This window comes from Schistocerca serialis, chromosome 2 (genome assembly GCF_023864345.2).
Source record: "Schistocerca serialis cubense isolate TAMUIC-IGC-003099 chromosome 2, iqSchSeri2.2, whole genome shotgun sequence".
NCBI lineage: Eukaryota > Metazoa > Arthropoda > Insecta > Orthoptera > Acrididae > Schistocerca > Schistocerca serialis.
Window position 1 is genome coordinate 463,972,785 of NC_064639.1, and position 24,124 is coordinate 463,996,908.

The 24,124-nt window shown below is 40.6% G+C and overlaps 1 protein-coding gene across 8 annotated transcripts in view; it reads left to right on the top strand.

Annotated features, from left to right (window-relative positions):
* LOC126457370 (rho guanine nucleotide exchange factor 7) overlaps window positions 1–24,124 on the top strand; it is a 127,136-nt gene that overhangs the window by 7,530 nt on the left and 95,482 nt on the right. For 5 of the 8 annotated variants that reach the window (XM_050093622.1, XM_050093614.1, XM_050093620.1 and 2 more), the window contains exons 2-4: window positions 6,221–6,308; window positions 7,789–7,922; window positions 8,074–8,200. In XM_050093622.1, the coding sequence (XP_049949579.1) occupies window positions 7,854–7,922; window positions 8,074–8,200 (196 nt within the window). In that variant the 5' untranslated portion in view covers window positions 6,221–6,308; window positions 7,789–7,853. Of the gene's footprint in view, window positions 1–6,220; window positions 6,309–6,473; window positions 6,706–7,620; window positions 7,697–7,788; window positions 7,923–8,073; window positions 8,201–24,124 lie in introns of those variants that run through there. The other 3 variants (XM_050093616.1, XM_050093618.1, XM_050093619.1) reach the window with 2 other exon arrangements.

The following is a 24,124-nucleotide window of genomic DNA, read 5'->3' on the forward strand; positions in this document are numbered from 1 at the left end:
AGCTTATCCAGATGAATTTCATGATTCACACAATCAAAAGCCTTTGAGAGATCACAAAATATCCTAATGGGTGCTGTTCAGTTATTCATTGCATTTAATATTTGATCAGTGAAAGCATATATAGCATTTTCGGGTTGACAGAAGCGTCTGATCCCACGCATCAGCTTTGACCCGTGACATAAGGGTGTTGTCGTGTGTGCCATCATGACGGTGCGGAGTTTGGTTTGTAAGTGTGGTGTGTTTGTAGATGTCATCGTGTTGTGGTTTGTTATGATCTCTGGTGGTATGTTCAGGGTTTTCATTTGTGTGGTGTAATGGACTCAGTTTGCTTTTGCTCATTATCCAGAATTGTTCGAGTGTCGGCTGTGTTTGTAGTGGAATTCATTTCAATGAGTTAACAATTTTGTGTGAAGGTTAATTTAGTGTTGTTCGCTGTACATCATGTGGTAATTTTAGTAAAATTAATCTGTTGTTGATTATGTTCAGGAATGGATATGACGGATAAAGTTAACAGTGTGCAGGTCAAGGGAAGTGTTCGATCCCAATGTGTGGCTGTGTTTGTTGATATTGGTATTGAGAGATGTTTTTGAGCTATATAGGCCAAGGGAAGTGTTTGATCCTAATTTATGGGATCGGGAGCTGCTGTTGAGCTATATAGGTCAAGGGAAGTGTCCGATTCCAGTCACTGAATGAGGTGGCGCAGTGGTTAGCACACTGGACTCGCATTCGTGAGGACGACGGTTCAATCCCGTCTCCGGCCATCCTGATTTAGGTTTTCCATGTTTTGCCTAAATCCTTTCAGGCAAATGCCGGGATGGTTCCTTTGAAAGGGCACGGCCGATTTCCTTCCCCGTCCTTCCCTAACCCGAGCTTGCGCTCCGTCTCCAATGACCTCCTTGTCGACGGGACGTTAAACACTAATCTCCTTCTCCCTCCTCCGATTCCAGACGATATTGTGTTTAGTGGTATTTGGGGAGTTTTGTGATGTTGGTTTTTTTCGTCGTTTTGTGTGGGGGTGGGTGTCTAAATTTGTTTATATTTAGTTTGCCCCCACCCAAAAACACCCCATTTCCCATGCTTGTCCCATTAGTGTCATTAGGCTTTTTGTGGAAAGTGTGTGTGTTTGTTTTTTGATGTATTTTCGTCCTCATAATGTGTACGTACCGACTTTATATGCGCCATATTGGAATCTTGGTTTATGGTCGTTTCCACCATATTTGTGATGTCATGGGTCAAAGCAGACGGGATTGGACGCTTCTGTATTTCTGCATTTTCTGTTGAAAAGCCTTTCTGAAAACCAAATTGACATTTGTTAGTACTTCAGTTTTACAAGTGTGTGATGTTACTCTTGAATACATTACTATTTCAAGAATTTTGGATAAAACTGTCAGAAGTGAGAATGGGCAGTAGTTGCTAGCGTCAGATCTATCCCCTTTTTTATGCGATGGTTTGACGATAGCATATTTCAGTCTATCTGGAAAAATTCCTTGTTTCAGTGAGCTACTACATATGTGGCTGAGAATCCTACTTATTTGTTGGGAACAAGCTTTTAGTGCTCTGTTGGAAATGGCATCAGTTCCATGTGAGCTTTTACTTTAGAGTGAATTTATTATTTTCCTAATTTCAGTAGGAGAGGTGGGTTGAATTTCGATTTTATCAAATTGCATAGGTACTGCCTCTTCCATTTACTGCCTTGCGTTTTCTAATGAATAGCTGAAACCTATTTTTTTTACAACACTTAAAAAATGATTATTAAAAATGTTTCCTACTTCTGACTTCTTGTTAACAAACTTTTCATTGTGTTTGATAGTAACAGTCTTCCTGTGCTCTCGGTTGCCCTGTTTCCCTTTTCACAGTATTCCAAATTGTTTTAATTTTATTATCAGATGTGCTAATCTCAGACATAATGCACATACTTCTGGACTTTTTAATAACTTTTCTTAATACAGTGCAGTAGTTTTTATAACGTTTCATTGTTTTGGGGTTATTACTCCTCCTAGCTATAAGTTACATTTCCCTTTTCTGTGTACAAGATATTTTTATCCCTTTAGTAAGCCATGGCTTTTCACATGGTTTCTTACAATTATATTTCACTGTTTTCTTAGGGAAACTGTTTTCAAATATACTCACAGAGGTATCATGAAATAGGTTAAATTTTAAATTAGCATTATGTTCCCTGTACACCTCATCCCAGTCTAACAGTCGCAAGCTTTCCCTAAAATTTTGAAGTGTTAAATCGTTAATGGAACACGCTATTTTGGAGGACTGTTTTGCATTACTGTATGGAGCTATATCATATACTGTAACTAGCTGTGCATCGTGATCAGACAGACTATTCTTAAAAGGAAAAGTTTTTATGTGATTGAATTTATCTTGGTCTATGAAAATGTTATCTATCAGTATGGTGCTTTCCTGTACCACCCGAGTAGGAAAATCAATAACTTATGTCAAATTGAAAGAACCAAGTAATACTTCAAGGTCAAGCTTTCTGTCTGACTTTCAGAAAATCTACATTGAAATCCCCACAAACAATAATTTGCTTTCCTTTGTCTGACAGGTAGCACAACAAAGAATCCAAGTTTTGCAAAAGTAGTTGAAAATTTCCCTGTGGGGCCCTATACTCGGCTACAATTACAAAAGTGCCTTTATTTAGTTTAAGCTCACATGCACATGCTTCTATGTGTTGCTCTATGCAAAATTTTTTAGTTTCAAAATTTTTCACACTGTGACTGATTTTAACGTATATGGCAACTCCTTTCCATAGTATCTCTACTTACTTCTGCTGAAAGCTTATTTACCATTTCCATACTTCTGACTATATGATGTTCAGACAGGCATAGTACATCCATTCCACCCTCAGTTTCTAAATCTTCTATACAAACAAGAAGCTCATCTACTTTGTTTTTTTAATCCCCTGATGTTCTGGTGCAATGTATTAACATTATTTTTTACTGTGCTTTTATGTGAATCTTGTGACATACTAACATTATTTTTTACTGTACTGTTATGAGAATCTTGTGATATTTTCACATCACTAGTACCTGCCTGTCTGAACTTTTCATTAAGCTAAATTTCAATCAATGTAGGATGATTGGATACTGATCTTGGCCTAAAAAAGTACTCCCATGAGTTTCAGTGCCTCCCCTTAAAGATTTTGCTATCATCCCAGCCAGTTTACCCTTCCCTTTCCTATTGAGATGCAGGCCATGTCTTGTGAAGTCCCACCTACCAATACCACCAAAAGGAACCAAACCTATGCTTGACAGAGTAGCCGCCTGAAGCAGCTAATATAGCTCCATATTGACCCTCCTGACAAAGCTGTTCAATTCGGGCCGGTCGTACTGCATGAAAACAGGAACCAAACCAACATTTGTATGGTTCGTTGCAGATGCTATTTTTACCAGGTCACACTCAATATTGTAGCCCTGATCCCAATCAGTACTGTTTCCTGCTCCACCCACTACCACAACATGATCCTGCTTTGTAAAACTTTTGCACAATGATCCTACATTCTCTATCAGTTGGCTAAGACATGCACTGGGCTTGAAAATACTTGTGATCTGGTACCTGTCACCTAATTTTTCCTGCAAAATCTGGCCCACACCTCTCCCATGGCTACTACCTAACAACAGAACTTTCCTCCTACTTTCTACTTTTTTTGCAACAGTTGATTTCCTAGTGAAAGTCTGTTGAGTGCTGACGACACGTACATCTACTTGAGCCTCTTCCTTAGCTGACTGAGGTAGCAAGGCAAATCTATTGTTTGTGCCAATGATGAAACTGTCTGATACCGTTCTCTTTCTGTGGCCCCTGTTCCTTGCTATCATTCCCACCTGCCTTCACCCTCCTCCCCTCCTAATCTCATCAGTTCCTCCCTAGCGCTATCCAGTTCAGCCTGAAGGGCTCTAATCTTCCCTTCCAGTTCTGCTATTTTCCTATCCCTTGAACATAATCTGCAATACCATGGAAGAGACCCATTTGTTTCCCTGATTCCCATGCCACTGCATTCACCCCAATGTAACCATCTGCCACAACAGCTGCCCAGAGCCCCAGAACTGACTTTCCTACAGCAGCTCACTCGTGGTTGTTTACAATATTTTTTACAAAATTTATCTAAACAATAACAATAATAATCTATTAACTACAGATCACAAAATCCATTAAAGTTCTGTGGAACACTAATATATGTGTATACTAAGCTTTGTTTTACTCCTGTTAAGCAGTAATCTGTGCTTCTTTATAAGTTTTATTGCAGTGATTGAATACTATGGATGTTCGCTTCCATTATGAACTGTTCTACTGGGTACATATCTATCCAGCGCACAGTCAATTATCCTTTTAAACTTGAACCATAGTTCTTCTGCATGCTCCTACCCTGTTCCGAAAGTTTCAAGTTCCTCATTGAGATATGACATTACTTAGTTTTTTATCTAATTTATTGAACATATGTAACTATCTGCATGTTTTAGTTGTCCTTTGTACTTTGGTAATCATTGTTGCCACAACTGCACCATTGTCATTGATATTGCTTTTGATGTGGATATCCTCAAAGAGGTCAGTTGTATTTGTTGCAGCTGTGGATCCTACAATGTCACCCTTTTACATGCTGAAGGTTTTTGTATTTTTACCATTGCTTCTCCACTGTGGGTATTGCTGAATACTGACTGTGCATGGTGCCATAATAAAGGCGCAGTCCAGGGCTCTCTCACATGGCTTCCCGTTTCCTGCTACCAAGACATGGGTCTTGCACTTCTGTCTCCGTCATACGGTCCACCGACTGTTTCCGTCACACTGTCCATCCAAATCCGAACTATCCTTTGATGGTCAGTTGCTCAATGTGGTGAAGTCTTATCGCTTTCAAGGACTGACCTTCAATGCCTTGTTGACACGTCTTACACATCTTCACCAACGTAAGCAAACATGCTGGTCACACTGTAACACTGTTTGCTGCACCAGTAACACCAGCAGGGGTGCAGACTGCGGTGCACTTTTGCAGGTTTGCAAAGCTTTGATCCTGTCCCGTCTTGATGATGAGAGTCTGACGTATGGCTCGGCATCACCTTAAGTATTGTGGGTGTTTGGCTTGATACACCATTTTTGAATCCAACTTGTAACAGGTGAGTTTTGGACCAGCCCTGTGAACAGCCTGCTCAAGGCGACTGGAGTGCCTCCACTGTAGATCAGGCACTAAAAACTGCTGCCCAACTATGCGATACACATTCACTGTTCCCCTGAGCATCTGAACTACCTTGTCTTTTTTTCTGGTATTGTGAGCCACCTCCCATAACAGTGACCCAAGAGAGGAGTCATGATCATATTTTGCATACAGCATCTCCTCTCCAACTCCAACAGCTTCCATTGTTGCTTCTTGTAAGGAAGCAATTGTGTATGCCCCCATGGTGTGTGCCACGTCCTTGGATATGTCTCGTCCTATACTTTACACCAAAATATTCTGTTGATCCTATGGTTTTCTCTGCCTGTTCCTGGCCTTCTTGATGCTTTTCTGGGTCTGGAAGTGGTTTACATTGATGGTACTGGCATTGATGGACCATATGGTTTTCCCTACACACATGCAAGGTGCAGTGAAGTATGCTCCCTGCTGAATGGATGCAGTGTATTCACTGCATTATTGATGGCCATTGTTCAAGCCCTCAGTCATGTTTGTTCTTGCACTGGCGAGACATTCTTAACCGGCAGTGATTCCCTAAGTAGTGCTCAGGTTATTGACCACTGCTACCCTTGACACTTGTTGGTTGTTAATATCCAGGATCTACTTTCTGACCTCCATCAAACTGGACAGTTGGTCATCTTTGTCTGGACCCTAGGATATATGAGATACAATGAATGGATGAATAAATGAATTGTACATTATACTTTCACAGTGTAATGTATCATGGAAAATCTTAATCTGAGATCTGTGACCATTTTCTTTCACTTTTCTGAACTCAGCACATCACTTATTATGGACTCACACTGACTCAGTTTATCAGACAGACATATAGGAAGACAGCAATATAATCTTGGCTCTGACATCATCCATTGTGTGTAATAAACTATTAGCTGAGACATCATTTGTTATATTTAGACAACTTCAAAAGACATCCCAAAGTAACATACTTGTACATATTTGATCTAAGCAAGAAAGTAAGCACTGCTTTATCTTACTTCCACAGTTTTGCAGCTGTAGTTAACCTTTATTTTAAATTTTCGATATTTTCAGGAAGGGTGATGGAATCGAAAATGCTGTAAACACTGTGAAAGAAGCAGCTGCATTGCCACTACCACAATTTTCGATTTAAATAAGTCAAGTAAGTACTGCATCTCTTTCCCATTATTCACATTTGGTCTCAAGGAGCAACTGAACGATTGTTAAATGGAGATAAAAGCATCTGTATGCAATTTATAGAAAACTGATGTACACATAATGAACCTTCCACTCCATAGTGAAGAGAGCACTATTTTCAAACTTCCAGATTGGTTAACATAGTGTGCCAGACTAAGGTGGAATCCAAATACATGTCTTAGCCCAAATCTGGCACAAAATTTAATGTGCCAAAAAGTTGAATGAAAGTTCATACTGCCCTGAAGAGTGAAAGTTTCAGTTTGGGCAGTGGTGGCTGTTTGTAAGACATTTCTCTATAGTATTCAGCCCCATGGATGCTAGTTTGGCAAGATATGTGGAAGAATTTCTGTGGAGACTGAAAAGTAAGAGAGAAGTACTCATAGTTGAATCAAATATTGTCCTCATATCTCAGCCCAGTTCACAGTTTTAATCTGTCAGGAAGTTTCGACTAATATGTTGTGTATAAGTTTCTGTATATTTCTACTCATGGAATAGAGGTAGTGTTGATCAGCAAACAAACATGTGGGAGCTCTCCCCACCCCCTCTTCACTCCCCCTCCATCATCATCCCCCACTTCCTCCATGTTGCCCTTCCCACTCCTTACTCCCTGCTCCCCACACCTCACTCCCTCAATCTCATCCTTCCCACTCCCACACTCCCACCATGTCACCTTTCTCACTCCCCCCTGCCCCTTAGCCTTCCATCTCCACCATCTCTCTAACCCCAGTTTGCCCCCTTCCTTCCTCCTTCTTCCAATCTTTTTCTCCCTTTCCAACACTGCAGCATGCAATGGTCTTGACCCGCATACATATATAGTTTGTTCTTAAATTTTTCTAAATCGCTATCTGCTAATTAATGTGTTATGATGTAAAACCAGCTATATATCATTCCTAAGTGTTTAGAAATTTTACTCAAACATAGATTTACTGTATACATCCTATTCAGTTTTTTAATGTAGACTGCAGGTGATTTATATCCAATGAGTACATCAGTTTTGTGGGACAGTGTTCTGGAATATTAAATACTAATGGAAAATATATTTAAGTTAACAATAATAATTAATAATAAGATAATTATTAAATGAGACAGAATAAAACAAACATTCAACTGTTTTTGTTTCACTTCAACCTTGAGATATGATTGGAAGTGAAAGGCTTCTTGACCAAGGCAAACATGAAGTGTGTTTGTAATGGGTGTGATGCCGTCTGTTGGCTGCCAGCCAGCACTGACAGGCCCTCTGTGAGAAGGTGCCAAGAATTCCTTAATGTTTCAGAACTGTGTACAGAGCCAGAAGCTGGAACAGATTGTGGAAGCTTCTGTAGCACCCATTTTTTTATTTTTAAATTATGTATTGTATGTTATTGTTAATAGTTTCTCCTGTTCATGTTTGTGCTTTCTATTTCAATATATATTCCAAATGATGAGGAATAATATTTTTGTGACAGGAGTCAACACAGTTTCTGTCTGAGGTGATCCATGTTCCACTGGTATGTTGTGAATTTCATCCACCATGGCCTCAGACAGCAGTGTGTGTTTGGTGCAGGCTGTCTACTCTTTCAAAGGCAAGAACAATGATGAGGTAATTTATTTATTAATGCAGAACTTGAAATTATTTGCCCATACTTTATTTGCAGCAGCTGTAATGTGTATTATTTATCCTCTGACAGATTTATGGAAAGTATATTCAGAACTGTTTCATATTGTTAAATAATGTATAATTTTGTTTTTAGCTTTGCTTCAAGAAAGGGGACATTATAACAGTGACCCAGAGAGAGGAAGGAGGATGGTGGGAAGGAACACTAGGGGAGAAGACTGGCTGGTTTCCTTCCAATTATGTGAAGGAGTACACTCCCTTAGGTACAAAGTTATAAAGTTTTAATTTTCACACCTATGCATTATATTTTTATTGAACTGTTCTTAAAGACTGCAAAATCTTGCATACATTTACTGAAATTGCATAGTGGCTGTTCATTCATTTTGACAGTAGTAGATTATTTTGTATTGCAGCTCCCTCTCTTCAGTGGCTGCAATCCTGGTTTCATGTACATTACAAAGAAAAAGATTATGCCTACAACATATGAAAATCACTTCTTCGGTGGCAGCAACATTCAATAATAAACACCCAATCTAAAACCCCTGGATCTAAACTATTGACATTAGTAAAGGCTATGTGATACAGAAGGCTCTCTTTTAAGAGAGGAAAATATGGATGTTAAACAACTTAACAACAAATGAAAGTCAAGAATTTGATGATGAGGCAGCTGACAATAGTTCCTATCCACAAGACACTTGATTCTACGTGTGCGTTTTATCCCTTCGCCCATCTAGATTTGTGATCTACTCCTGTGTTCAACCATGTTAGAGTGCAACATCTTTTCATTCCTTTTGCCATTACCTGCAAAATGAAAAGTATATTTTCTGGATGTAGATCTTGCTGTCAGTTCACTGAAATATTCTCTTTTAATTGTTTTCCTCTGTCTGCATTTGGAGGTATGATTTGAATGTTTTTAATGTTCTGATTTTAGCATAGAAATATAACTTTTCCTTCCATTTAACATTCAGTCATGGTGCAATTTTGCTAAGGTTGCTAATGGGAACAAAACAAAAAGGATAACTTAAAAAGTTGCATAATTTTTTAGGTAATATTAGTATGATGCAACTGCTGCACATATAAGCAGATGTATCTGGTAATGTGTGTGTTGTGTAGGAAGAGAGTAAGAAAATATAGAATTTGACATCTCATCAGTTGGAAACAACACAAAGTAATACACAACATGCACCAATGTCTCTGCTAGCAAATTTTATTAGCGGAATGAGAATTTCACTCTGCAGCGTTGTGTGCACTGATATGAAATTTCCTGGTAGATTAAAACTGTGTGCAGGAGAGCTTTTGTGAAGTCTGGAAGGTAGGAGACGAGGTACTGGCAGAAGTAAAGCTGTGAGGACGGGGTGAGAGTCGTGCTTGGGTAGCTCAGATGGTAGAGCACTTGCCTGTGAAAGGTAAAGGTTCCGAGTTCGAGTCTCTGTCTGGCACACAGTTTTAATCTGCCAGGAAGTTTCAACTTTTATAAGATTTGCAACAAATAATGTGTCAAGGAATACAAGCAGTCATCAAAGTTAATATTAATGTGAAGCAATGGGAAGTCCAGTTTGGAATTTCAACAGTATTATGAAAAGGATGGACTTCTGCCGGCCACGCGGTTCTAAGCGCTTTAGTCCGGAACCGCGCGACCGCTACGGTCGCAGGTTCGAAGCCTGCCTCGGGCATGGATGTGTGTGATGTCCTTAGGTTAGTTAGGTTTAAGTAGTTCTAAGTTCTAGGGGACTGATGACCTCAGATGTTAAGGCCCATAGCGCTCACAGCCATTTGAACCATTTTTGATAGACTTCTACTCACCATAAAAGTGAAATGTTGAGTTGCAAAGAGGCACAATGAAAGAACTGCTACACATTGAGCTTTCTCGCAAAGCCTTCTTCAGAAATGAAACATTCACACAAGCAAGTACACATCATGCCCTTATGACACTGTCTCTGACAGTGGTCATGTGTGCGTAATGTGTACTTACTTGTGTGAATGTATGCATGTTTCCTTTTTGTGGAAGGCTTTGGCCAAAAGCTCAATGTGTAACAGTCTTTTCACTGTGATTGTCTGCAACTCAATGAGTTATCTTTATGGTGAGTAGCAATCTATCCATTATGCAATATTGTTAATGTTAATATGAAATGCATAGTCCATCACATGCTCACCACACACCTCTCTCCTCATTGTCCCAGTAACATTTCGTCCATCTGCAATGGTAAAGATGGTTGTCTATGGAGCCATGTCTCAAAATTCACCTTTGCATATTCTAATGGGTTGTGAAGAATCTGTCACCCATTTCTCCATTTGCGGAGTAATTTTCTTCAAAAGGGATGTGAGTTCACAATAAATTGTAAGAACAGGATTCTCATCTTCATGTCCTGCAGTTAATTCGCTCACACTTTTGTTTAAATCCTCAGGATTTGCAGCTTTCACAAACTGCGAGTGACAACTGTGCAGCAATTTTGCCAGCATGGCAAAGGGACTAAAAAGATTGCAGAACAAAAGCAATTGGAATCAGTATGCACACCAGTCTGTAATCCTGATGGGTTATTTTATTCTGTTGTCAGAGATTTGATATTCGAAAAATCTTGTAAATCATTTAGATGAAGGACCAATTACAAAAAGACTTGGACTATATCCATGATGAAAATATGAGAATGTAGACAAAATTTTAAAAGTACAGCATGTATTTTGGCTAGGAGACTGGAGCCAATCCCAAGTACATCAAGAGCATTAGCAGTGTTGTACATCAGGAACATTACCTCCAGGTGAAGTTGGATATTGTGGTCAAGTGGTAGACTGTGCGCTTGGAAACAGGGATCGTGGGATCTAATTCTGATCATGCCATGTACAAGGGACTTTCAAGAAGTAATGCAGCACTTTTTTCTTGACAAATTTCTGTTGAAAAATGTGGAATGTGTTGTGGGACATTGTGGAATATTCCTGCTTCAGCCCTTATAGTTTCATGAAGTTCCGATAGGTGGCAGCGCTATACATAGCCTTGGAAATTGTGTCTGTAATCGAGGTGTGTTCCAAGCAGAGAGCTGTCATTGAATTTCTTTTGGCAGAAAACCAGAGCATGACAGATATTCATAGGCACTTGCAGAATGGCTATGGAGACCTGGCAGTAAACAAAAGCACAGTGACTTGTTGGGTGAGGCATCTGTCATCATCACAACGAGATCACACAGAACTGTCCATTCTCCTGCGTGCCTGCCGGCTGCACACAGTAGTGACTTCTGTAGTGTTGTAGCATGCAGGCACTCTCATTCAAGGTGACCAACAGATCATAATCAAACACATTGCTCCACAACTGGACGTCTATTGGTAGAGCAGACATAGTAGTCTATCAGTTCGGGTGCTTGAAGGTGTGTGCTTGCTGGATTCCTTGCTGCCTGACAGAAGACCATAAAGAGCAATGAATTGCTTGCATGTTACAAGGCTGATGATGAAAATTTATTGCTGTATTTTTTTCAGTGTCAACATTTTGTTAATGGGGGAACTAGCAACTTCATCAAATTTTGTAAAGCGTTTATTAACAATTCTGTCAACAGTTGAGGTACTTATATTACACGATTAGTGTCAAACCTCATGGGTTCATTTTCAAGCCTGGCCTGCATTGACAGTGCCTCATCTTAATAATAAACATCAAAGTGGCAACACATGCTTCATGAATGTTTGCAGAATTAATGCCACAATCCACACGTGCCTCCTTGATGTTGACTTGATGAGAGGCATGTCCGGATTGTGGCATTAATTCTGCAAACATTTATGAAGCATGTGTTGCCACTTAGATATTTATTATTAAGATCAGGCACTGTCAGTGCAGCCAGAACCATGCATCATGCCACATTTACCTGCCCAAGCCCGCGTGTGACTGACTGCTCCGTTCTGTTGCCTGCACCGCAAGCAGTCGAGCTCAGCTCTACTGGAAACATTGTTCAAGCCACGATATGCCGTTGAGGTCTGCAGCTTGTTCAGGTACCCAGCTGAGCCCGGATGTCAATAGGGCACTGGCAGAGAAGGTATGACGGGCCACGTATGAGCAGAATAGCTTTCTGAATCATCTGCACTCTTCTGAGAATCATGGATGTGTGATATGCTAGGAAGAGGCTGTTCTTGAGCCATTGTCAACCTGCTTGATGTTGGTTTATACAATTTATCCTTCTTTTTTTCATTTCTTTCTGAAACGTTCCTTTGTGGGCCCTTATATGAAACCTGATCTCTAATTTTGTAGTTAAGTTTTTATTACACTTTGGTTCACAGCTTTACATCATCTAGAAATGTTTCAGCAATCTCTTCACACACCCTACTTTTTATACTCTTCTTCATGTAATGTTTTTTGGTGATTTTCCACAAGCAAGGTCTTTTGCGGAACAGTTTTATAAGTTTTCGATGTGGTCAATGGTCTGTTCGTACACCATACTGAAAGCAACTAGAACTTGCTGTCACATTCAGGAAAACTCGTGGACCCTGTTGCAACACTTGAATAACTGCAGAGCTTCTCCTAATAGTCAGATCAATAGCATTGGCATCAGCAAAATCCATAGTCCTGGAGAAGTGTGTAACAGTATGCACATGAGATCTGTGACTGTTCATCAAAGGGACAGTAGAATGCTTTCTAGATCTTGCACTGATACTTCCAAAAATAGAAGCACAGTACCTACTGCAAGTGCAAGAGATTTACTTCCTCACCCACCAATGATTTCTCACCATGAAAGAAGAATAGCAGAAGAATTCCGTCTGGCTGTGGTCCCCCAAGTGCTGCAGGATATGGAAGATGGTGCGCGCACATGTGCAACTGACATGTGGGCAGACATGTTCACTAAAAGGCATTATTTTACTCTTATTACGCAATCAATATTGTCGCAGAAGAAGCTGAGTAGCACCGGGGTGTAGTGGTTATGATGCTAAACTGTTGCATGGAGGGTCGTGACTTCAAAACTCACCTGGACTGTACAATTTTAATTTCTATGTTCGGTTCGAGTGCATTCTAGAAGTATCCAAAAATATCGAGAATCATTGAACTGGAATGTTCTGTAGCTGTATATATACTGTGTGTGTTCTGGCCAGAGGCAGTTCGCTCCACACTCTTGTATGTGCAAGTGCTGAATAAACCTTCGTTAAGTGAAGTTAGTATTCGTCATTCATCTAATTGCATCTTCTTCTACATGACATTATTCTAGTGGAGACGCAGTGCACATTATCGACAACACAGTGGCTCCCATCAGGCCACGACAGAGCCGCCGTTTATGTGGTGAGAAACCCAAGTTCAAGCCATATTCAACAGATTGCAATCTATTGGAGGCAGAAGAAGATGAGGACGTTACGATGACAGCAACTGTGTGCCACCACATGAGAGATCATTCTAGGTTCTCTGGTGATAATGGCCAAGATCCAAACAAGTGGCTGAAGGTATATTAGTGTATAGCCAAATTTAACAAATGGGATTGCACCGTGTGTTTGGCTAACGTATTTTTCTACTTGGAGGGCACTGCCAAGCAATGGTATGAGAACAACAAGGAGAAGTTCACTAGCTGGGAAGTATTCCAGACAGAACTGAGCAAGTATTTTGGCTACACACGACGACAGAATAACAAGGCTGAAGATAATGAAAGTGCAGGGTACAGCTTCCAGGAGAAACTACAGCATCCTACACTCAAGACCTCTTGGAACTTTGAATGGAGGAGGAAGATAAGGTTGCACATCTCATGAAGGGTGTTGCTGAGGACATGTATCAAGCCCTATTTCTGAAGGAGGTTTCGACATCAGCCCACTTCATAAAATCGTGATAGTATATCGAGACAATGCATCAAAAAAGAATTACATGCAAGAAGTTTGAATGGCTTACAAATGTTGTATCGATGTCTGTGATGGAGCAAGCAACTGATTCCACAAGTGTTCGTCAGATAGTGAGAGAGGAAGTTCAGAAGGCACCTGGATTGCACGGCAAGCAAAAATCCGAGATGCTTCAAGAGGTTATAAGGGAGTAAATGAAACAGACAGTGAACCCAATCTCTTGTCCTTCATTTCGCTTTAAAACAGTGAAAAAGTTGAGACCCAGGCGGAGTTTTGTTTCTCCAATGCCGCATGAGGAACCTGTTTGGGCACCATGGAAGACTGACGTCTGGAGGACCCAGGTTCACCAACCAGTATGTTTCCACTGTTGACAACCGGGGGATGTGGTGCACTATTGCTGAGAAAGGCAGCGGATATTTGATGATGCTTGTATCAGAAGACAGCAGACCAATCTTTCCCGACGCCAATTCCGGGACGACGAAGATGAACAAGATGCTGTGGGTGCAGGACGATGTAGGTCACCATCACCACAAGCTAGCCGCTGGAAAGGACGCTCCCCAACACGCTGAACGAGGTCTCCATCACCGCTTAGAAGCTCCAGCCGATAATGTAGCTGCTGCAACCTGGAAAACTAAAGGGTGCGACCTTTCTCGGAGGTGAGGCCGCCGAAGAGAAAAATCCTCCACCGTCGATCACTACAAAAATGATAGGAAACTACATCGATATCCTCATGGATGGCCAACCAGTCCAACCTCTTGTTGCAGAAAACCGTATTCGTCAACGACGAAACATCTCTGCTGAAGGTGACTAATGGGAAATACATAAAACCTACAGGAAGATGTACCATTTGTGTGGGTATAAGTGGCCAAACACAGTCCTTAGAATTCATCTTCTTACAAGAGTGTAATCATGATGTCATTCTCGGATGGGACTTTTTGAAAGCTTCTCAGGCTATTATAGATTGTGGTCGCTCAAAGATTATGCTAGATGAGATGAGATACTGTGGACAGGAAGATGTGCAACCGAGTGTGTGGAGACTGTGTGATGGATGAAGTGATCATTCCCGCAGTCAGCACTAGAAAGATAACTGTCACTTGTCATGCCATGCATCAACCCATGGATTTTGTAGTGGAATGTAAGAGAAGCATACCACTGAAGAATAACTTGGCCATCCCAGCCTCTGTCGTCTCATTCAAGAACGGATTCGGTGAAGTGTGGATAGTTAACTGTCACCGAGAACCACAGATCCTTCCAAGATGCACGTGCGTAGCAAATGCTGAGCCGTTAATTGCAGAACAGTTGAGCTTCATAGATACCTCCCATGCCTAGTCGGTGGGCGAAATTAGCACTACCACTACGAGACAAGATCTTCTAGCTTGACTACCATCAGATCTCACTAAGGAACAACAGAAGAAGCTACTTGCCATTCTTCATGAGTTCTCCAAATGCTTCAATCCACAGGTGTAGAGCAAATAAGACAAATCAACAGTGAAGCACCAGATTAGCACTGAAGACTGTCAACAAATAAGCCAGAGAGCATACCGTGTGTCAGCAACTGAATGTTGAATAATTCGTGACAAGGTAGAGAAAATGATGAAGAATGACATCATTCAGTCTTCGCAGTGCCCATGGTCGTCACCAGTGGTCCTCGTTAGGAAGGAGGAAGCACGGTGGCAGTTGGCGCTTTTGTGTTGATTACAGGAAGCTTAATAAAATAACTAAGAAGAACGTTTACCCTCTTCCACAAACTGAAGATACACCAGATTGTCTGAAGGGGCTAAGTTTTTCCCACTCATGGACATGTACTCGGGATACTGGCAAATCGAAGTAGATGAGGCTGATCACGAGGAAACTGCATTCAACACCCCTGAGGATCTGTACGAGTTTAAGGTAATGCCGTTTGGCTTGTGTAATGCACCAGCAACTTTTGAGCGAATGGTGGATAATCTTCTAAGTCACCTGACGTGGAAAATGTGTGTCTGTTATTTAGATGACATTATAGTGTTCTCAGAGACACGTAAAAAGATTGAGTGAGGGCCGTTCTTAAGTGTCTCCAACAAGGTGGACTGAAACTTAATCCAAGAAAGTGTCTCTTTGGAGCAAAATAAATCAAATTGCTTGTACACCTTGTGTCAAACAAAGGTGTGTGGCCAGACCCAGAAAAGGTGAGATCTATAACGGTATTTCCTATTCCTAAAAGTATTAGAGAAGTGAGAAGCTTCCTCGGATTATATTCTTATTACCGTTGTTTTATCAAAGACTTTTGTATCAAAGCCAGGCCACTCCAGGAGTTGTTAAAAGCCAATGCTAAATTTATCTGGGATGGTGCTCAACAAGATTCTTTTGATGTGCTGTGAAAAGCTCTGATGACTGACCGTGTACTTGGTCTGTGTGATGAGAGAGCTTCTACAGAACTACACACAGATGCCTGCGGATATGGGATCGGTGCTGTTCTGGTGCAAATTTCGGATGGAAAAGAGAAGGTTATAGCCGATGCTTCTAGGACACTTACTAAAGCCGAGAGAAACTACTCAGTTACAGAAAGAGAATGTCTTGCTGTGATCTGGGCCATGTGCAAATTTCGACAGTAGCTCTATAGAAGGCCATTCACAGTTGTTACAGACCATCGTTCACTTTGTTGGTTGACAGGTCAACAGGACGACTTGCCAGGTGGGCACTACGTCTTCGCGAGTATGACATTACCATAGTGTACAAAAGTGGAAGAAAACACCAAGATGCCGACTCTCTCAAGAAACCCTGTGTAAGACCATCAAGATTTTGATGACGATAGTGACGTGTCTCGCTGCACTCCAGGATATCTTTGCTGAGCAGGAGGAGGACGCCAAGATATCTCTCATTATGCCTGCCTTAAAACATCAGAGGATGTGAAAGGACAATTTAACGTAGTTATTGGATTACTTTGCAAGAAAACCTTGATCCATTTGGAAAGAGGTGGCTTCCAGTGATTCCTAAACACATGCACTTAGATGTTCCACAGAAATTCCATGACGCACCTGAGGCTGGACATTTAGGATTTATTAAGACATACGATAGAATCTGCAAGAGAATTTTCTTGCCAGGTTTATTTACGAGTGTCCATCATGAAATATGCTCACTATTTTTTATTTACTTAAATTTGGCATATTTCGTGACAGTACCTTTTCCGTTAAATGTTTACAAGGCGATATTTGTCTTGGCTTCAGTTGTCTAGTGGAAGTATGATTCCCTTATGCAGTTTTGTCGGCTGCAGAAATGACCTGGTTCAATGCGTTTGCCTCATTTTTGGTGCTTCAAATACCATTTCTTCGAATGTGGTTTCTTCTTGAAGTTTATATAAAAAAATAGTAACATAATGTTTTTTTTTTTTTTTTTTTTTTTTTTTCCACTAACAAATATTTATGACGGCGACCTGCACATTGTTCTACCGTCAACACACACCAAGAGGTAACTGCCGACTGACTGCAGTCAAAGACGACTCCAGCGTCAAAGACATTTTACACAACACACAAGCTTCCACTTGTAACCAGTCTCTTTGATATTCTTCGTCACATCTACTAATAGTAATCAATATGCTGTCACTCTCAAAAATATAAGTAAATTAACATAAGATAAGGCAGATTACAATAAAAAAAATTCTGACAAAAATATAAGAAAAGATTTACAATTTGGTATCGACAAATCCGGTAGAAAATAACACATCTCCCAGATCCATTACAATCACTATGTGTCGCACTGTCGAGAGTGCAAGAGGAGAAAGGCAGTTCCTCAGAAACCACCTGGCCGACTCATACCAATTCCACCAGCTGAAACGCCTTTCCAGCGTGTTGGCATTGACCTCCTCGGACAATTTCCAATGTCTGCTAGTGGCAGTTGATGGATTATTGTTTCCACAGATTATCTGACACACTATGCCATTACAAAAGCCGTGAAAACAGCTGAAGCATCTGAGGTAACCATATTCATTGTGGAAGACATTGTATTAAACCACAGTGTCCCAAGGTCGTTAATTATGGATTGAGGGAAAGTTTTTCAATCGAATCTTGTGATAGAAAAACTGTCGGTGCAACATTACTCATCACATGACAACTGCCAACCGTCCGTTAACTAATGGGCTTACTGAACACCTTAATAAGACGTTGGCTGACATACTATCAATGTTCGTCAATGTTGAGCAGAGAAACTGGGATGAGGTGTTACCTTTCATGACATTTGACTACAATACCGCCAAACAAGACACCACAGGATTTGCGCCATTTTTCCTGGTGCATCGGCGTGAGGCGACTATAATGATGGACACTGTGTTTCTGTTACATCCTGATGATGTGGACGATGACTACATTGGCCAGGTGTTAACCAGAGCTGAGGAAGCTTGGCATTTAGCTCGACTCCACATGCTGCAGGCTCTAGAAAACGATTGCCGACGGTATGACACGAGCCACTGCCCTGTTGTCTACCAGCCTGGTGACCTCATCTGGATCTTCACTCCTGTTCAGAAGGTTGGTCTCTCTGAGAAGCTGCTAAGGCACTACTTTAGACTTTATAAGGTTGTAAGACAGTTGTCTGATGTTACTTTTGAGGTTGAAGATTTCAACCCTGACACAAGACGACGAAAGATCAGAATAAGGTTCACATCCTTGGAATGAAACCCTACAAGCATCCTGCAACCCAGTGTAAATTCAAAGCTCCAGCAACATGCAATAAGTGTAAAGGTGATGAAGAGAGTAGCGGCAAAAGAAGTTCTAAGAAGATCACCACCAGGGTGAGAATCATCATCAGGAGTCGGAGTATGTAGGACCGATGACTCGTTCCCGGACTAGGAGGACGTAACACCGAGACGACGTTCTCTTAAGGAGGGAGCAATGTCACAGAAGAAGCTGAGTAGCACTGTGGTGTTGTGATTATGATACTAAACTGTTACATGGGGTGTCGTGAGTTCAAAACTCACCTGGACTGTACAATTTTAATTTCTATATTCAGTTCGAGTACATTCTAGAAGTATCCACAAATGTTGAGAATCATTGTACTGGAATGTTCTGTAGCTGTGTATATACTGTACGTGTTCTGGCTGGAGGCAGTTCACGCCACGCTCTTGTATGTGCAAGTCCTGATTCAGTCCATTGTTAAGTGAAGATAGAGTTCGTCATTCATCTAATTGCACCTTCTTCTACGTGACAATATTATCAGAGTTGTAGTGTGAAAATTGGGTCATGCTTGTTCCCCAGTTATGGAATCTGACAGTGATTTGATGCTGCAGTTGCTTGTGCCATGGGTATACGAGCTACAGGAACTCTGTGCTGAGAGTGTGGAACCTTCTTCTACGTGACAATATCATCAGAGTTGTAGTACGAAAACTGGGTCATGCTTGTTCCTGAGTTCCTGTTTGTTGGAGAGAAGTGCTACAAAAGTACGGGATGAAACTATAACTAACATAAGCAATTGAGGGATATTTACAAGCCATCTATTGAACGTTATGTTCATTACCGATTGGAGGCAAAATGTGAAAAACTCCCTAGAGAACTGTTGTCACCTTCCATACAACAGTCACTCCTTCGGCACTGTTCTGCACTACACCCTTGAGGATAAATGTTTGCAGGAATATGGTAGTAATGTTCACCCATCGTTGGAATTTATCTTGAGGATAAATGTTTGCAGGAATATGGTAGTAATGTTCACCCATCGTTGGAATCAATGGAATATACCTAACTTATTTAAAAAGTAGTGGCGAAGTGAAAGACTCAAGGTTGTAGTTTGCGGTGAAGCAGCATGTTGAGACTTGCTGGAATACTTTGTATGTCATGCTAAAATCCGTGTTTATGCAATATGAACAAATGCTAAAGTTTTGCATGGATTTGAAAAAAATACACTTGTTTGGGAACTGGGATTACTAGATAACCGACAAATTAATTTATTTTCTCGAAGTATTTCAAGGGGATACCAAGGTTATGGAATCTGACAGTGATTCGATGCTGCAGTTGTCATGCCGTCGGTATACCAGCTACAGGAACTCTTTGCCGAGAATGTGGCAGACCGTAAGGTAAGCCCTCCCATATATGTAAAACGGTATAAATGAAATTTACATTTTGGTTAAATATTTTGAACACCCATAATGGGGTAAGAGATTGTGTTTAAAGAAGACTTGTGCCTAAATATTGTCAAACATCTGTGGGAAGCAGCACTACTGAAAGCAAGCGCTCAAAACCTCTGAAGTGAAAACATGGGAATAAAGTCAGTGCATTTGCTTGCATTATTTCTAGTACCACAGGTGCATCATCGAAAGCAGCTCTCAATAACTGAGAGGGAGGACGTTTATGCCTCAGCATGTTCCAGATGTGCTGCATTACAAGCTAAATGCGATGTTAATTAGATGTGCTATGTAAATATTTTATCAGTACTGACGTTCTCAACATTTGATCATATAATAGCGAAAAGATGTAAATTTTTGTGAACAATGCACCAAATTTATTAACAGCTATGTGATATAAGATATATGATCTCTGTGCTGGCCTGGTGTATTATTTGCAAAATGTCACGTGGGAACGAAGCTTCAGCATCAGTGCCTTCAAAACATGGAAAGTGTGTGCAATGTGAGGACAGTTTTGCCATGATATAACCTTCTAACTTCAGTGTGTGCCAACAAAAATTTTCAATATTTGCCATTTCCTCATATAGTATTACAAAAATTCAGTAATTAATAGGGCAACCTTCACTAAAATTAACTACCTCATTAAGTGTAGGGCTTTTTAGATGCACTTAACTATAAGTTGATTTAACAATCACAATCAATGGTGGAAATTTAAGTATCCATTTTGTTCCTGATGTTAGCCATCATATATTTTAATGTAATATTAGAGGTTAAGTACTATGTTGGTAAATATTATGTGAAGTAAAAAAACTGCTTGCAAATGGTCCACAGACATTTCGTTCTGCATCCAAAACAGTGTGGTGCCTGTCAGGAACGTGATGTGACAAGCAGCTGGGCTACACACGTGCCTGGGGGGAATCAGATTCTGGCGAGGCACCACGGGTCCCAGCAAGCCCCGTGCGGCTCGCCCTGCTAACCAGGCAGCGGGAGTCGAGACTCGCCTGGCAGTCGTGGCTGCGGTCCTGGGTGGGCCATGCAGGCTCAATGCAAGCTTCTGAGTGCAGCCTCAGTAGGCCAGGCTTGAAAATGAACCTGTAAGGTTTGAAACTAATTGCCTAATATAAATTCTGCAACTGTTATTGTGTTGTTTTAATTCCACATTGAAGTGAAGACTCCAATTTCCAATTGGATAACTCAGGTAAATTAGGGATACCCCAATTGCCAAAATAGTGTCCAATTGAGACACTTTCTCCTGGCCATTGAGCTGCATCAAAAGATGATGATAATCTCCAAGTGAAGATCAACCAAAGACAGTCACCATCTAACTGTTTCCCATCTATCCTCTCTCAATAGGTGGTGTGCCAAGTAAGAGATATGTTATGTCTCCTGAGATGAGGCTATTTTTACATGCCCCTTTCTGATGTGGTCGTAGCTCCTGGGCCTTATAGACAGTTATGAAAATACTATTCACACCACATCTTCTTTTTGGTGACAGAAAATGATGTAAGTATGTTGCAGATATTGTTGTAGCAAATGAAAGCTGTTTGCTCAGTTACTGGTGAACAATTCATTAGTGGCTTTCTAAGGCATAACCAATAGCTGAGTGGTCAGCGTGACAGTTTGTCGTGCCGAGGGGCCCGGGTTCGTTTCCCGGCTGAGTCGGAGATTTTCTCCGCTCAGGGACTGGGTGTTGTGTTGTTGTCATTATCGTTTCATCATCATCAGTGGAAGCCAATGGAAAACCACCACTGGAATCACTTCCCTAGAAGCTCGTGCGGTGGACCTCTCTGAGAGGCTTCCCCCTTGACAAGACCTCCCGTAAGGCAGAGCACAAAGTTTTTTTCGAAGGCATAAGATGAACAAAGTTCTTCCAACAATAAAGAATTACTTTGATTCATAGGAAGATGTTATACAGAGGTTATTTGTATAGCTTCTAGGTCCCAGAAATTGTGGGAAAATATCTTCACACAGAATAAAGAAATCCAATATTGAGTATCTTATGAAATATGTTTTGGTGCAGTGTGTGTAACTACTTTCCTCTGCCAATCTGCATTTAGAGTGATACAATTGGAAGATCCCATCCATGTCAAGGATCAGCTAGTTGTAATTTTTGTCTCTTTATCATTATTTTGGAATTCTGAGGAATTGCTGGGAGTTGTGAGAAAGAATGTGCACTCTTGATAGTGATAAGGGAACTTATTGATTGTTGTGCATACCTCTCAGCTCCAGCAAACGATGCAGCATGATTCTGATGTGACAAAATAAATTTCCAGTGTGCGGGCTGTCAGCAGTTCAGTGACAATTTACTATGAAACAAGGATTTTCATATAAAACTGGATTGCTTGACCCATAGAAGATGCGAGTTACCTTATTTCGAACTTTGGGTGCTACAATTTATATATGTGCAATTTAAAGATGTGTGAAACTCACACAGTGTTTGCATTGTGTACTGAAGTAGAAATCTTGTAAGCTATCTGAGAAATAAAGCTTTCTTTGTAGTGGAAAGGATTTTGTGATTGCTTTTATTATTGTATGAACAAAGACATTGCCCTTCTTTGCACTGTTTTTAATGCAAGGGGTGTGACTGAGACATAGGAAACAAGGGTTATTTGATGATATGTTCATCCATATATTTGTGATAGTTTTACAATCCTGTGCTTAGTGACCCAGTAGCTCAAAAAACACACACAATATACCTTTGATTTTCTGATGCACTTGCCCTCTGGAAATGCCGAATATGAAATGCAGCCACACAAGGCGCGGAACTCAGGGAATTATATTCTACTTTGATTTTCTGTGCAGTGTCAGATTCACTTCAGCAAAGAACTCCATTAGATTCAAAATATTGCCTCCCTATGGTTGTTCCCAGTGTGTTTTAATTAGTGAACACTTGCATTTCTTGTCAAGGAATATGCATACCGTATTTACTTGAATCTAAGCCGCACTCGAATCTAAGCCGCGCCTGAAAAATGAGACTCGAAATCGAGAAAAAAATAATTTTCCCGAATCTAAGCCGCACCTGTAATTTGAGACTCGAAATTCAAGGGAAGAGGAAAGTTTAAGGCCGCACCTCCAAATCGAAACAAAGCTAAACTATGAGACACAATTTAGGTCGAATTAATGACGATACATCTACAGTAGTTTGGTTCGAGTCGTAAGCTTAGCAGTTAAGCTTTACCAGGTAGCCATTGCTATGCGTCAGGCGCTCCGTCCGTATTTATACGGGTTCCCTTCCGTTTTCACGTGCTTTGTCTGGTTTGAATCGATTGCTTTTTTTTCTTTGATCTGATAAGTGCCGTTCTCTTTGTTATGGGTGTTTACGTCACTCTAGCTGAAAATGCATTATTGTACTGTGTCATGCATTGTTTATCACATTCTGATTATGTGTGTTTACGACCTGTTTGCCACATTCTGATTTTGTTTGTTTACGACCTGTCGCCGCTTGCGGCATGGCTTGCTTTTGTGCGCCCTATCGCCGCTTACAATTAAAAAAAGAGAGGAATTGTCTCATTAGCGAAACAATGGCAAGAGACTGCTATTTGTTGTTACTTACATTGCTGCTTTCTTTGATAATGATCAACAAGAACCAAATAATATGATAGAAGATGTTCTGAATGAGAGTTTAGCTAAAATTTTTCTCCGTTTGAAAATCTTTGCAGATGCCTCATTTGTACATTACATTCTGCACAGAAATTAGAGTCATCTTAGATTTAAAAATCTAGTCAATTGCCATGCTTCATTTCTGACTGTATCACTATTAGGCATAAGAATAATACGAATATAAACATGACATGATATGTATATTCTTCCGCGTTTGCTGTTGTCTCACACTAGTTTCGTAGTTTATTAGGCAGACAGGATTTAAATGAGATAGCAGCAAACACAAAAGAATACATGGCAAAATGTTTATATTCGTATTATTCTTATGGTGAAGAGAACACTGCATGTGGTTCACAATTCATAAAAGTTCCTATTAGCAACCATCTCTTCTCACAGGGAGCAAAAAATTGAGAACATAGAGTTGGCCATATTGACATACATCCCAAACAGTCTTGCCAGTCGGATTTTCGTAGTACATTGAAATGCTGCTACATTCGAAGATGAACAATATGGAATTTGTATTTACTTTGTTGGATAATGTATGAAAATGCAGTGGTCGAAACTCGGGGCGGAGAAAAAAACCTCGTCTTCCACTTTTTTTAAATTTTTTTACTGATGCAGATGTATTGGCGCCAGTATTTATCTTTGTGCCTGCAAAGCATGTCTGTGTAGCGCTACATATTTTCGATGGCAGAAGTTAGTTGTGGCGGCACCTACC